This window comes from Eleutherodactylus coqui, chromosome 2 (assembly GCF_035609145.1).
Source record: "Eleutherodactylus coqui strain aEleCoq1 chromosome 2, aEleCoq1.hap1, whole genome shotgun sequence".
Lineage (NCBI taxonomy): Eukaryota > Metazoa > Chordata > Amphibia > Anura > Eleutherodactylidae > Eleutherodactylus > Eleutherodactylus coqui.
The window spans coordinates 156004234-156018824 of record NC_089838.1 but is presented as its reverse complement, the minus strand read 5'-3'; the positions used below and the strand labels follow the sequence as shown (position 1 = coordinate 156018824).

General features: G+C 46.9%; 1 protein-coding gene across 1 annotated transcript in view; it reads left to right on the top strand.

Annotated features, from left to right (window-relative positions):
• WNT2 (Wnt family member 2) overlaps positions 1 to 13275 on the top strand; it is an 83866-nt gene extending 70591 nt beyond the window's left edge. Inside the window, exon 5 of the mRNA XM_066591815.1 lies at positions 12921 to 13275. Within this exon, the coding sequence (XP_066447912.1) occupies positions 12921 to 13150 (230 nt within the window). The 3' untranslated portion in view covers positions 13151 to 13275. The remainder of the gene's footprint in view (positions 1 to 12920) is intronic.
• Positions 13276 to 14591: the final 1316 nt, after the last annotated feature.

Here is a 14591-nt window from a genome sequence, read left to right as displayed (position 1 = left end):
AGGCAATGGCAAAACAACCTTCAAAAACAGTCTGCCAAGAAAATGTCACATGACTCATGAGAGGCAATAACTTTCAATAGTGTAGATGGACTACACAGCTAAGCTGTGTGAACCAGAAGATATTGCTTGAAGATATCAGTCAGCATATTGCAACATAGAAGCATTCAGTAGTTATACAATAATCTCTTGATTCTATCTGAGGAAAAGGTACTCCATTTGCTGGATAAGAATACAAACAATTGAAATGGCAGGCAGACCCCGATTTCATGCAAGTTTTCCTAGGCGTATTGAATGATAAATGTCCTACTCATGTATGTTCAGGGGCAAACAAACCAATAGAACACATTAGTACTCATTGTTATTTAAGGTTAGCCCATAAGGTGCTGACATGAATAAAACTAACATCGCATATAATAGAAATGTCTTAGTGTGGAAAATCCCATATAGAATGAAAAGGGTTTGGCAGAAGGTGATGCAGTTTTGCATACAAACTTTAGGGGAAGGGGAAACCTGTACAGGCAGTGAGAATGATGACGTCATCTGAAACAGAAGGTCTTGAGATCGTCCTTATATCAGGTGGATAAAACACACGTCATCACAGTAAATCAACGCCATCCAACTAGGCCTCCCGTTACCTGTTGCCAAACTTCTTTCCAAGTTCTAAGGAACGGGTTTTATAACTGATAAACCAAAATCTGGACAACTAAAAACCCTTACTAATGTTACTAATGTAGCATCAGCCACCACTGTTCTGGCCTCATTCAATCAACAACGTAGGACTCGTTGTCTGCCTCAAGAATGTGGGGTAAACTCAGCCTCCATACAGCAAATTTTGTCTAGATATAAATGGCATCGTTACAAAGATTCCGCAACACCTGACATAAGGAAGAGCTCAACACGTTCTGTTTGAGATAATACCATAGAATGAATTCATCCCTGGCTGCAATTCTGTTTTCCTGCTCCATCGTGGATAAGGATCACTCAATACTTTTATTAATCCCTGTATCACCTATTTTATGTCCGCAATAGTAGTCTTCAATGGTAAGTGTATCCAAATAAGGCATCAGACCACCAAGAGAACCGATATCTGCTCCTTTGGGCAAGGAGGAACACTGGCAGAGCCCTATAATATGACCTCATTACTCCAAATCAAACTTGTTTTTGTGATATCAAAGTTCCTCCATCAAAACTCTTTACCTTTATATAATTCCCTGTACCTTCTATTATTCCATAATGTTGTGTTTTCTAAAAACCTTTAATTCTTAAACTTCTTTTCAACACCTTCCCTGTTTCTTGATAAGGTTTTAAAAGTGATTCTTTTTTTCTCATTGACTTTATAAAAATAAATACCCTAAATGCACTGGATCAAAAATGTAATGTTCTCATTAACCTTGTCAATTGTTTAATGCAGTTTATCTGTGGAAAACTCTTTTTTCATTCTTCTGCACAAATACATTTTCCAATTTGGAAGTGTTAGCTCTCCTCCTTTCACTGGATGCTGTAAATATCTTTGAGCTAAATGTGGCCTCCTTTCTTTCCATACTAAATCACCTGATATTTTACTTAAGATGAAAAAAACATGTTTTCCTAGCAATACTGAACTATTGTTCTGAACGCAAAGAGAATCTATGGTAAAAAAAACAACCAATATATTTGATTACCTTGAGTCTATCTAAGATCAACAGAGACACAATAAGTGTCTGATAAACATTGAGTCCAAGGGAGTTTTGTTTCAAAGCTTCAACAAATTCCATGAATAGACCCTCAGAGCCTATCCATAGAATGAGGATATTGTCAATAAATCGATTGGGTTCTGCACTACTGCTGCTTGGGTGTCGATGGTGCGGGGAGTATTGGCAGCATTGGAGGTTTGACAGGTATGTGCTTGACTGGCGCAGCCCGGATGGGCCCTAACAGGTGGGCATTTGAGCACTTGAAGCTCAGTGTTCGGGCTACCATCAGGGCTGAGTGTGTGTTTGTTACTTTTATTCTATTCACTTTATCCACTTATATGCTTCTGATGAGACCATTCAGATATAGGGATTGTTGAAACACGTTGAGCTAATGAATATGAACTTCTGAATATAATAAACAGAGGTTACTGTTCTTCGAAACTTGAGCTAATGAACCTATGGAGCATCAGTGATGGCTCTGTAGCAGGATGAGGTGTGTGAGGATGCTAGCGGTGGTCTCTTAGTCCTCTAAAATAGCCAAGATGCTAGATAACAGTGTATCAATTCTATATATAGGGGTAGGGACATTTAGTCAGTGATTAATAGATCCCTATGTAGTGGAGGAGCAAAGGGTTAGGCTTTGTTTGGGAAGGGTCCCCTACTCCATGATTATTTTCAACGATTGTTAATGTGATTGACTAAAGCAATCATTGTTATTTTAAGTAAACAAGAATATACTTTGTATCAGCTCAGGGTTATTTTTAATTATAATAAAGGTTATGTTTTAGAGAATTCTCGCAGTGATCGATAGCATCATCATTGAAGAGACTTGTTTTTTTCCTCTTATTGTAGAAGCTCTAATTAATTAGAATTGCTGGAAGTCACTGTCGGTCGTCTTAGGTAGAATCTAGAGATGAGCGAGCACCAAAATGCTCGGGTGCTCGTTACTCGGGACGAAATTATCGCGATGCTCGAGGGTTCATTTCGAGTAACGAACCCCATTGAAGTCAATGGGCGACCCGAGCATTTTTGTATATCGCCGATGCTCGCTAAGGTTTTCATGTGTGAAAATCTGGGCAATTCAAGAAAGTGATGGGAACGACACAGCAACGGATAGGGCAGGCGGGGGGCTACATGTTGGGCTGCATCTCAAGTTCCCAGGTCCCACTATTAAGCCACAATAGCGGCAAGAGTGGGCCCCCCCCCCTCCCAACAACTTTTACTTCTGAAAAGCCCTCATTAGCAATGCATACCTTAGCTAAGCACCACACTACCTCCAACAAAGCACAATCACTGCCTGCATGACACTCTGCTGCCACTTCTCCTGGGTTACATGCTGCCCAACCCTTCCCCCCCCCCGCACGACGCAGTGTCCACAGCGCACACCAAAGTGTCCCTGCGCAGCCTTCAGCTGCACTCATGCCACACCACCCTCATGTCTATTTATAAGTGCGTCTGCCATGAGGAGGAACCGCAGGCACACACTGCAGAGGGTTGGCACGGCTAGGCAGCGACCCTCTTTAAAAGGGGCGGGGCGATAGCCCACAATGCTGTACAGAAGCAATGAGAAATATAATCCTGTGCCACCGCCATCAGGAGCTGCATACGTGGGCATAGCAATGGGGAACCTATGTGCCACACACTATTCATTCTGTCAAGGTGTCTGCATGCCCCAGTCAGACCGCGTTTTTTTATAAATAGTCACAGGCAGGTACAACTCCGCAATGGGAATTCCGTGTGCACCCACAGCATGGGTGGCTCCCTGGAACCCACCGTTTGTACATAAATGTATCCCATTGCAGTGCCCATCACAGCTGAGCTAGCGTCCGATTAAATGCAGGTGGGCTTCGGCCCACACTGCATGCCCCAGTCACACTGGGGTTCTTTAGAAGTGGACACATGCAGTTACAACTCCCTGTGGACCCACAGCATGGGTGGGTGCCAGGAAGCCACCGGCGGTACATAAATATATCCCATTGCATTGCCCATCACAGCTGAGGTAAGGTCATGTTAAATGCAGGTGGGCTTCGGCCCACACTGCATGCCCCAGTCAGACTGGGGTTCTTTAGAAGTAGACACATGCAGTTACAACTCCCTGTGGACCCACAGCATGGGTGGCTCCCTGGAACCCACCGGCGGTACATAAATATATCCCATTGCAGTGCCCAGCACAGCTGATGTAACGTCAGCTTTAATGCAGGTGGGCAAAAAATTAATTGGATTACACTGCAGGCGAGGGCCCCAAAAAATTGGTGTACCAACAGTACTAATGTACGTCAGAAAAATTGCCCATACCCAACCAAGAGGGCAGGTGAAACCCATTAATCACTTTGGTTAATGTGCCTTAATTGGTAACTAGGCCTGGAGGCAGCCCAGTTAAAATAAAAATTGGTTGAGGTGAAAGTTTCAACGCTTTAATGAGCATTGAAACGTATAAAAATTGTTTAGAAAAATTATATGACTGAGCCTTGTGGGCCTAAGAAAAATTGCCCGTTCGGCGTGATTACGTCAGGTTTCAGGAGGAGGAGCAGGAGGAGGAGGATGAATATTATACACAGATTGATGAAGCTAAAAGGTCCACGTTTTTGATGGTGATAGAGAACAATGCTTCCATCCGCGGGTGCAGCCTACGTATTGTTTAGGTATCGCTGCTGTCCGCTGGTGGAGAAGAGAAGTCTGGGAAAATCCAGGCTTTGTTCATCTTGATGAGTGTAAGCCTGTCGGCACTGTCGGTTGACAGGCGGGTACGCTTATCTGTGATGATTCCCCCAGCCGCACTAAACACCCTCTCTGACAAGACGCTAGCCGCAGGACAAGCAAGCACCTCCAGGGCATACAGCGCGAGTTCAGGCCATGTGTCCAGCTTCGACACCCAGTAGTTGTAGGGGGCAGAGGCGTCACGGAGGACGGTCGTGCGATCGGCTACGTACTCCCTCACCATCCTTTTACAGTGCTCCCGCCGACTCAGCCTTGACTGGGGAGCGGTGACACAGTCTTGCTGGGGAGCCAGAAAGCTGTCAAAGGCCTTGGAGAGTGTTCCCCTGCCTGTGCTGTACATGCTGCCTGATCTCTGCGCCTCCCCTGCTACCTGGCCCTCGGAACTGCGCCTTCGGCCACTAGTGCTGTCGGATGGGAATTTTACCATCAGTTTGTCCGCCAGGGTCCTGTGGTATAGCATCACTCTCGAACCCCTTTCCTCTTCGGGTATGAGAGTGGAAAGGTTCTCCTTATACCGTGGGTCGAGCAGTGTGTACATCCAGTAATCCATAGTGGCCAGAATGCGTGTAACGCGAGGGTCACGAGAGAGGCATCCTAACATGAAGTCAGCCATGTGTGCCAGGGTACCTGTACGCAACACATGGCTGTCCTCACTAGGAAGATCACTTTCAGGATCCTCCTCCTCCTCCTCCTCAGGCCATACACGCTGAAAGGATGACAGGCAAGCAGCATGGGTACCCTCAGCAGTGGGCCAAGCTGTCTCTTCCCCCTCCTCCTCATGCTCCTCCTCCTCAACGCGCTGAGATATAGACAGGAGGGTGCTCTGACTATCCAGCGACATACTGTCATCCCCCGCCTCTGTTTCCGAGCGCAAAGCGTCTGCCTTTATGCTTTGCAGGGAACTTCTCAAGAGACATAGCAGAGGAATGGTGACGCTAATGATTGCAGCATCACCGCTCACCATCTGGGTAGACTCCTCAAAGTTTCCAAGGACCTGGCAGATGTCTGCCAACCAGGCCCACTCTTCTGTAAAGAATTGAGGAGGCTGACTCCCACTGCGCCGCCCATGTTGGAGTTGGTATTCCACTATAGCTCTACGCTGCTCATAGAGCCTGGCCAACATGTGGAGCGTAGAGTTCCACCGTGTGGGCACGTCGCACAGCAGTCGGTGCACTGGCAGATGAAACCGATGTTGCAGGGTGCGCAGGGTGGCAGCGTCCGTGTGGGACTTGCGGAAATGTGCGCAGAGCCGGCGCACCTTTCCGAGCAGGTCTGACAAGCGTGGGTAGCTTTTCAGAAAGCGCTGAACCACCAAATTAAAGACGTGGGCCAGGCATGGCACGTGCATGAGGCTGCCGAGCTGCAGAGCCACCAGGTTACGGCCGTTGTCACACACGACCATGCCCGGTTGGAGGCTCAGCGGCGCAAGCCAGCGGTCAGTCTGCTCTGTCAGACCCTGCAGCAGTTCGTGGGCCATGTGCCTCTTCTCTCCTAAGCTGAGTAGTTTCAGCAGGGCCTGCTGACGCTTGCCCACCGCTGTGCTGCCGTGCCGCGCGACACCGACTGCTGGCAACGTGCTGCTGCTGACACATCTTGATTGCGAGACAGAGGTTGCGTAGGAGGAGGAGGAGGGTGGTTTAGTGGAGGAAGCATACACCGCCGCAGATACCACCACCGAGCTGGGGCCCACAATTCTGGGGGTGGGTAGGACGTGAGCGGTCCCAGGCTCTGACTCTGTCCCAGCCTCCACTAAATTCACCCAATGTGCCGTCAGAGAGATATAGTGGCCCTGCCCGCCTGTGCTTGTTCACGTGTCCGTTGTTAAGTGGACCTTGGCAGTAACCGCGTTGGTGAGGGCGCGTACAATGTTGCGGGAGATGTGGTCGTGCAGGGCTGGGACGGCACATCGGGAAAAGTAGTGGCGACTGGGAACTGAGTAGCGCGGGGCCGCCGCCGCCGCCATCATACCTTTTGAAAGCCTCCGTTTCCACAAGCCTATACGGTAGCATTTCTAGGCTGATCAATTTGGCTATGTGCACGTTTAACGCTTGAGCGTGCGGGTGCGTGGTGGCGTACTTGCGCTTGCGCTCCAACACTTGCGCTAGCGACGGCTGGACGGTGCGCTGAGAGACATTGGTGGATGGGGCCGAGCACAGCGGAGGTGAGGGTGTGGGTGCAGGCCAGGAGACGGTAGTGCCTGTGTCCTGAGAGGGGGGTTGGATCTCAGTGGCAGGTTGGGGCACAGGGGGAGAGGCAGCGGTGCAAACCGGAGGCGGTGAATGGCCTTTGTCCCACCTTGTGGGGTGCTTGGCCATCATATGTCTGCGCATGCTGGTGGTGGTGAGGCTGGTGGTGGTGGCTCCCCGGCTGATCTTGGCGCGACAAAGGTTGCACACCACTGTTCGTCGGTCGTCTGCACTCTCAGTGAAAAACTGCCAGACCTTTGAGCACCTCGGCCTCTGCAGGGTGGCATGGCGTGAGGGGGCGCTTTGGGAAACAGTTGGTGGATTATTCGGTCTGGCCCTGCCTCTACCCCTGGCCACCGCACTGCCTCTTCCAACCTGCCCTGCTGCTGCACTTGCCTCCCCCTCTGAAGACCTGTCCTCAGTAGGCGTAGCAAACCCGGTGGGGTCAGTCACCTCATCGTCCTGCTGCTCTTCCTCCGAATCCTCTGTGCGCTCCTCCCTCGGACTTACTCCAATTACTACTACCTGAGTAATAGACAACTGTGTCTCATTGTCATCGTCCTCCTCACCCACTGAAAACTCTTGAGACAGTTGCCGGAAGTCCCCAGCCTCATCCCACGGACCCCGGGAACTTTCCAAAGGTTGGGCATCGGTCACGACAAACTCCTCCGGTGGGAGAGGAACCATTGCTGGCCATTCTGGGCAGGGGCCCGGGAACAGTTCCTGGGGGTCTGCCTGCTCCTCAGAATGTGTCATTGTAATGGAGTGAGGAGGCTGGGAGGAAGGAGGAGCAGCAGCCAGAGGATTCAGAGTTGCAGCAGTGGACGGCGCAGAATTCTGGGTGGTCGATAGATTGCTGGATGCACTTTCTGCCATCCACGACAGGACCTGCTCACACTGCTCATTTTCTAATAAAGGTCTACCGCGTGGACCCATTAATTGTGAGATGAATGTGGGGACGCCAGAAACGTGCCTCTCTCCTAATCCCGCAGCAGTCGGCTGCGATACACCTGGATCAGGAGCTTGGCCTGTGCCCACACCCTGACTTGGGCCTCCGCGTCCACGTCCTCTAGGCCTACCCCTACCCCTCAGCATGCTGTATTACCAGTAGTGCAGAAACAGAACGCTGTAATTAAATGTGCCGCTTATTGGCCTGTGGTTGGAGGCTTACTTCCCTTACGGAACGCACATCAGAGCCAGGAAACAATTTTGCGCACGCCTGTAGTGAGACTTAGGTGTGTATGACTGAGCTAGTGGAATTCACAGCGCAGAAGCAGTCAAGTGGCCAAAGGCCAGTAGTAGGCCTTAAGTATTTTGCTTCTATTTTTTTAAAATGCTGAGCTGATACAGCAGACAGATACTGTAGGCAGCGTATAATATTATGTATACTGTTTCCCTCTGGCGGGATGACAGCGCTGATGTAACAGAGACAGCAGATCCAGGAAACAATTTTGCGCAAGCCTGCTGTAATGCTTAGCTGCGTATTAATTAGGACTACAACCCCCAGCAGATAGATACTGTAGGCAGCGTATAATATTATGTATACTGTTTCCCTCTGGCGGGATGACGGCGATCAATTTTTCGGAAAAAGCCCACTGCCTATATAGCCTGAATATGTCTTTCCCTGCCTCACCAGTACTGCCCCTATACTCTGTACAATGACTGCAGACTGCGGACGCAATGCTCTGCACGGCCGATATAGAAAAAAAAAAAATTGTGCAACACTGCTAAAAGCAGCCTCAACAGTACTGCACACGGTCAGATGTGGCCCTAAGAAGGACCGTTGGGGTTCTTGAAGCCTAAAATAACTCCTAACGCTCTCCCTATAGCAGCTCCGGCACCAGCAGCACTTTCCCTGATCTCTGTCAGAGTGCATCTGTGGCGAGCCGCGGGAGGGGCCGATTTTTATACTCTGGTGACACCTGATCTCTCCAGCCACTCACTGCAGGGGGGTGGTATAGGGCTTGAACGTCGCAGGGGGAAGTTGTAATGCCTTCCCTGTCTTTCTATTGGCCAGAAAAGCGCGCTAACGTCTCAGAGATGAACGTGAAAGTAACCCGAACACCGCGTGGTACTCGTCACGAGTAACGAGCATCTCGAACACGCTAATACTCGAACGAGTATCAAGCTCGGACAAGTACGTTCGCTCATCTCTAGTAGAATCAAATTAGCCTTTAGGCCTCGTTCACACAGGCGACACGGCATCGCTGATCCGTGCGATATCACCATGACTTATCGTGGTGATATCGCGATTTTCTAGCACTAAAAAGTCGGATGTGGTGCTACAAGGTCACATGACTTTGTAGCACCACTTGCAAGGTTTTTCAGGGGAGGCTTGAAATTTAAGCCCTTTTCCGAAAATAAGCCGTAGCGGAAGAAGGAAAAGAAAAAACACATACATCACCTGTCCCGCACTGTCAGCCCAGCTGCATCTTCTCCCCAGGTCCCCGGCAGTGATCTCTTCCTCTTGTGGCCGGGTATTCGAAAATCTCTGCCTCCTGGAAGCGCTGGCTGTGATTGGCTGACGCTTCAACAAGCACAGCCAGCGCTCGATGAATGGCAGTGATTGAACCAATCACAGCCATTCATCGAGTGCTGACTGTAATTGGCTGATGCTAAGGTTTTTGTGTCTGATTGTTGCATGCTACAAAACATCGCATTTGTGAAGTAACCCATAGGAAAGCATGGGCTTCTCATACATGTGCTTTGTAGCATTGTAGCGACGCTACAAAATCGCGCAACTTTGTCGCCCGTGTGAACGAGGCCTTATTGATTATAATTGGTAAAAATACATTTTTAATTATGTTTTAGAGAATTGGCACAATAAAATAGTGAGGTTGTAGGGAGGATTATTCAATTATTTCAGTGAAAAATATTCAGTGATGTTGCCACTTGAATTCCCAGGGTAATTAAAGAAGGCATTCTGCACCAAATCGCCTATCCAGGATTTGTTTTCTATTCCCAAAAGGCATTAAATATAATTTTCTTAGTTTATTCCTAGACTACACTAGTGGTAGCTGAAACGTGCGGTGTGAAGGTAGTCATCAGTGACCAATAGTGGGGTCCAGGGCTTTAATACATAGTCAGTTTATCCACTACAAACACCATGTGAAGGTGAAATCATTTGTTGGCGCAATTTTACAAAACATGTAGATTCGTCACAAAATCTGTGCAAGTCTTACATGTAGATTTTATTGGGGATTTGGGTGCAGATTTGCTGCTGACCTGCTGCAATGCAAAGGGTAAAATCCACAGGGTTTCCATGTGCAAAACCACATGCAAAAGGGCAACTTTGGGGGTACAATTGTGCCACACGTGAATCCATCCTGAGCTTTATTTAGGATGTCCTCTGAATTGCACATGATGACGACACGCTGGCGAAGGCTGCAAGCCAGACTCTTTCTGCCCTCCCTATAATACAAATGCTTGCTTGGGCTGGGCTGTATGAGGATAAAAAAGAAATTGGATGTGTATTGCATTTTTGGCGAGGAGGTCAGATTGAATGTGGGACTTTGGGGCATAGTAACACATGGGTGAAGCGCAGTGAACAGCAGCACTGAGTTAGAGCCATGCTATGTCTTTGCTGACTGCCTTGCTAGTCTGGCCTTGGCTTGTAAGGTAATAAGTTCCTTATGTTATATAACAAATGAAGTGGTTAATGGGTTTTATATGTTCTATTTGAAACTGCTATACAAGTCTGACAAGTGATTGTTCTTTTACCAACTTCTAGTAGGAATGAGATTAAGCATGGTGTTGACCATAATCAGAACTGAGAGAAGCACATGTTCTACATTAACTGATGATGGATGAATGATACCTGGTTGATATTTACAAAGCGTTGAGGTATTAAGTATCAGCATCTTCTCAGACAAATGTGATCATGATCAGGAAGACTCGCTATGAAATGTGCTAGCTATTATAGCTCTGGTAGATTTCAGCATTGTGTGCCAAAGCTTACCAGAATTGTAATGTACTGGTAAGACTGGATTCACACGAGCGTATATTGGCCGGGTTTTCATGCCCAGCCAATATATGCTGGCCCTCTGATGCATTGGTTTACAATGCATCGGTTCACATGGGTGTATTTCCGCGGTGTAAAAGCGCCAAGATACTGCATTTCGGCGGGGCGCTCTTATGCCGCCGCCGGCTGCATAGACTCCTATGGGAGCCTATGGTAGCGGCCGGAGAAGGGAGGTGGGAGGGAGTTTAGCAGCATGACTGCTAAACTCCCACCCCCTTCCCTCCTCCTCTCTGCTCCTTGCTGGCTGTTTGCAATGGGAAGGGCGGGATGAAGGCGGAGATAGTTGCTAAGTTCCCGCCCCCTCCCATTGCTGGCTGCCGACAAGAGGCGGAGAGGGAGCGGGAGCTTAGCACACTTATTGTAGAGGTAATTCCACAATATACAGTACAAGCCATCGGGTGCAGATTTCTAAAATCTCCTTCACATGCTGCAGTAAATTCCTGCAATGAATCCACAGTATTCTTGAAAAGCTCTGTGGATTCTAAATCTGCAAATGTCTGTACTATAATGTCTATACTGCAGATTTATGCTGTGAAATTTAACTGCTGAAATACAAGGGTTAAATCCTCAAGCAGATCAGCTTCAAAAACTGCTGCCAACTCTGCACTATTTAGGGCTCCTGCACACCAGCGTATGCGTATATACACTGGCGAGAGGATGGCGTGCTTGCGCTCTGAATGGAATGATATCATGGGCTTTTGCGCATGTTCCCGCACATTTAATTATACTATTTTTGCGCCACCCGGCCCACTCACATCCCCCACTGGTTTTGAACCAGCTCAGCAGCCCAATTAGTCCCCAGTGTTATTAATTAACATTGCCAAATCGCGCACCTTTATAGACTCCTACGTTGGCTTGGGTGCACAAATGTGCACAAAAATAGAGCACGTCGTGCACTTTTTTGCTTGATGGAAATGCGGGCGCAAAAACGCTGAATGTGAAGGAACCCCATGGAAATCAATGGGTTCCTTTTTCAGCAGTTTGAGCTAGGGATTCTGCGAAAACGCATGCAAAAATCGCCCGTGTGCCGGAGCCCTTAGGTGTGAATTGCTATTTCTTTTCCGTTGCAGAATGCAGGTACCCTTACATGTACTGGTGATGTTGCATGTTTACAGTTAGTTTACTGCTTTAGGCCACCTGCACACGGGCGGAAATCCCGCGGCGGGATTTCCGCCACTGAAAGTTTGCATAGGAGGGCATTACAATACGCACTCCTATGCAGACGGCCGCGGTTTGGCCGCACGAAATCTCGCACGGCAAACAAACCGCGGCATGTCCTATTTTTGTGCGGGGCTCGCACTCACCCGGCTGCCGGCACATGAAAGAGCCGGGGCCGCCAGGCGCGGGTGAGTACGCGCTCGTCTCTGCAGGCTCTCGGGTCGGGTTCCGCGGCGAGAATTCTCGCTGCCGGATCCGACCCGCTCATCTGCAGGCAGCCTTATAACAGGCATGGGCAATACTTCAAGAACACTTCAACACCTCTAGCTTTAGGCGGTGCTGGCCTTCGGTCACATGGTGCCCTGGCTGGCACTTACTATTGACATGACCCAATTAAAAACAAAATTTTATCAAGAAAATTACTCTTCCAAGTGTGCGTATCCAGAATGAAGATCCCTCACATTCATAAATCAGTATATTCACTCCTGAAAACATAGATCAGACCACAGTTGTGCAGCACACTTGTAAATTTTCTCTTGTTAGACTTCAATGGGGGAAAAAAAAGTGTTACAAAAATACATTTGCAAAAACCTTGTTCACGTGGCACAGTGGATCCCTTTTTTTATATAAAGCGGCACAGCAGATGCTTTTTTTTTTTTCTCTATAGTATCGGACTATTTTCAAGCATTACGCCTTAAGCCTCATGCTCATAGCCTTCTTATGGACCAATGTTGTAGGGATCTATAATGCTGCCCAACACACTGGACCTCCGTATGCCTCCAATGTTATACAGAATATGGATCAGGCCTGTAATAAGGCGTGTGTGTGAATGTACTACAATGTTCTCAGGTGTTTAATCCTTAACCATTACTTCTAGGTGTGAGAATCAGGTTTACCCTTTCAAGTGGTACAATGATATTGCAGTGTTGTCTATGATGCAGAAGCCTTTACTAATCTACAGTTCAGACGAACAGAATGGATGGGTGTTATTGACTATAGCACTGATGTACCAAACCAGCCTTGCTATAGTGGAAATGTTGCACATAAAGGAACCCTGCAGCTATAACTTGTGTCTAGTAAATGCATGCATGGTTTCAATCACCTCTACCATAGAAAATTGCCAATGGAATTTTCTAACATATGTTGTTTTTTTTCATGACCTAGGTTCATTTGGCACAGCTGGCAGAGTGTGTAACCAGTCCTCACGTGGCATGGACAGCTGTGAGGTTATGTGCTGTGGAAGGGGGTATGACACGGCCCGCATTACCAAAATGGTGAAGTGTGAATGTAAGTTTCATTGGTGCTGCGCAGTGCGATGCAAAGACTGTCTAGAAACCGTGGATGTGCACACATGTAAAGCAGCCAAAGACGCTGGGTGGAACGAGAAAACATAAGGCTACATCCTCCAACATTACTGACGACATTGTGTATCAGGAGAACTAATCTTCATGACAAGCAGTGTGGATTAAAAGGGTGTTTTATGCTTTATTAAATTATAATAAATTATGTTGTAAATGAAGTATCGCGCTGCCAGTATTCACAGAGATATATATTTGTGCTGTGAAGATACTCGAGGTGTATAATTTCCAGCAAATCTAGGGGTGTTGTATGTTTTGTTATCTATTTTGTGTCTTGGCATAAAGCACAGTATATGGCATTACTTCACAATGTGACAGTCTGCATTATAGTCTCACATTTTAGGCTGCAGTAAAGTTATAAAAACATAAGTTATACACATGTCTGCTTTCCCCATTACTGGAAACAGAATGCAATGTTCATACAGAGCCTGACATGAAGATATGTAAAATACTAGGACATGATTCAACTCGCTAAACTCTGGACCTCTCTAGAACTCCTTCAAACACATGGAAAAAAAATCAATAATTTGAAGTGTGTAATAGTACAGAAATAAAAGAAAAAACTGAATGAAGTAGAAGTGGTGACTTCTTCCCTCCGTGTCCGTGTGCAGCGCCCGGCAGGTAGATCCCGATTCTCAATAGAAAGTTATTCGCTCTTTTATTTAATCTCTGCTTTTGTTCTAGTGTTTTATGGAAAAAGGGGTTGTTGAGTCTCTGTATAATAAAGTTACACAAACTGAAATATAACTTTCTACTATAGTTTATCATCCATTTCAAGATCTCTGCTTGCTGTCCGGGAATGCTTGTCTCAGGAAATGTAAAAGAAAATCTGGTTCTGTAGAAAACCATATGGCTTCCCTGTTAGTGGTCGATGGAAAGTGGGAGGATGACAATATGCTTGAATTTTTTTTCCTGAAAGGCAGCCATGTGACAGTGTAAGGCAGATGTATTGCACCTGTATAAAATCCCCTATGGGTACTGTATAGGAATATGAAAAGGAGCTGCAAAGGGCATTATAGTGGATATTATCAAAAACAGCAGGATTTTCGCTGAATTATAATCTATATTGATTTTATATTAAAATATGAGCTACGGTAGTTCACTCCCCAACTTCTGTGCAATGCTCATTTGATATTATACAGTTGCAAGATCAATTAAGTGAACCCTTTGGAATTACCTGGATCTCTGCAATGATTACTAATAAAATGTGGTCTGATTGTATTTGTCTACATTTGTGATAACTTGGATAACAGTGTAAACTAATTATACAAATAGTTGCATGGTTCATGTCTTATTGAGTAAACATTCACAATGCAGACAGAAAAAAGCAAACCTCTGTGTTAATTTGCAGAAGATGTTTCCGTTAAGAAGGTAAGAATGGAAGTGTGGGTTTCATAGATGATGTGCTCATTAAATGCTGGCACACAAAGTCTGGTTACTGACTAGTCTGTTCAAGAAAGATTAGTTGGCATAAATC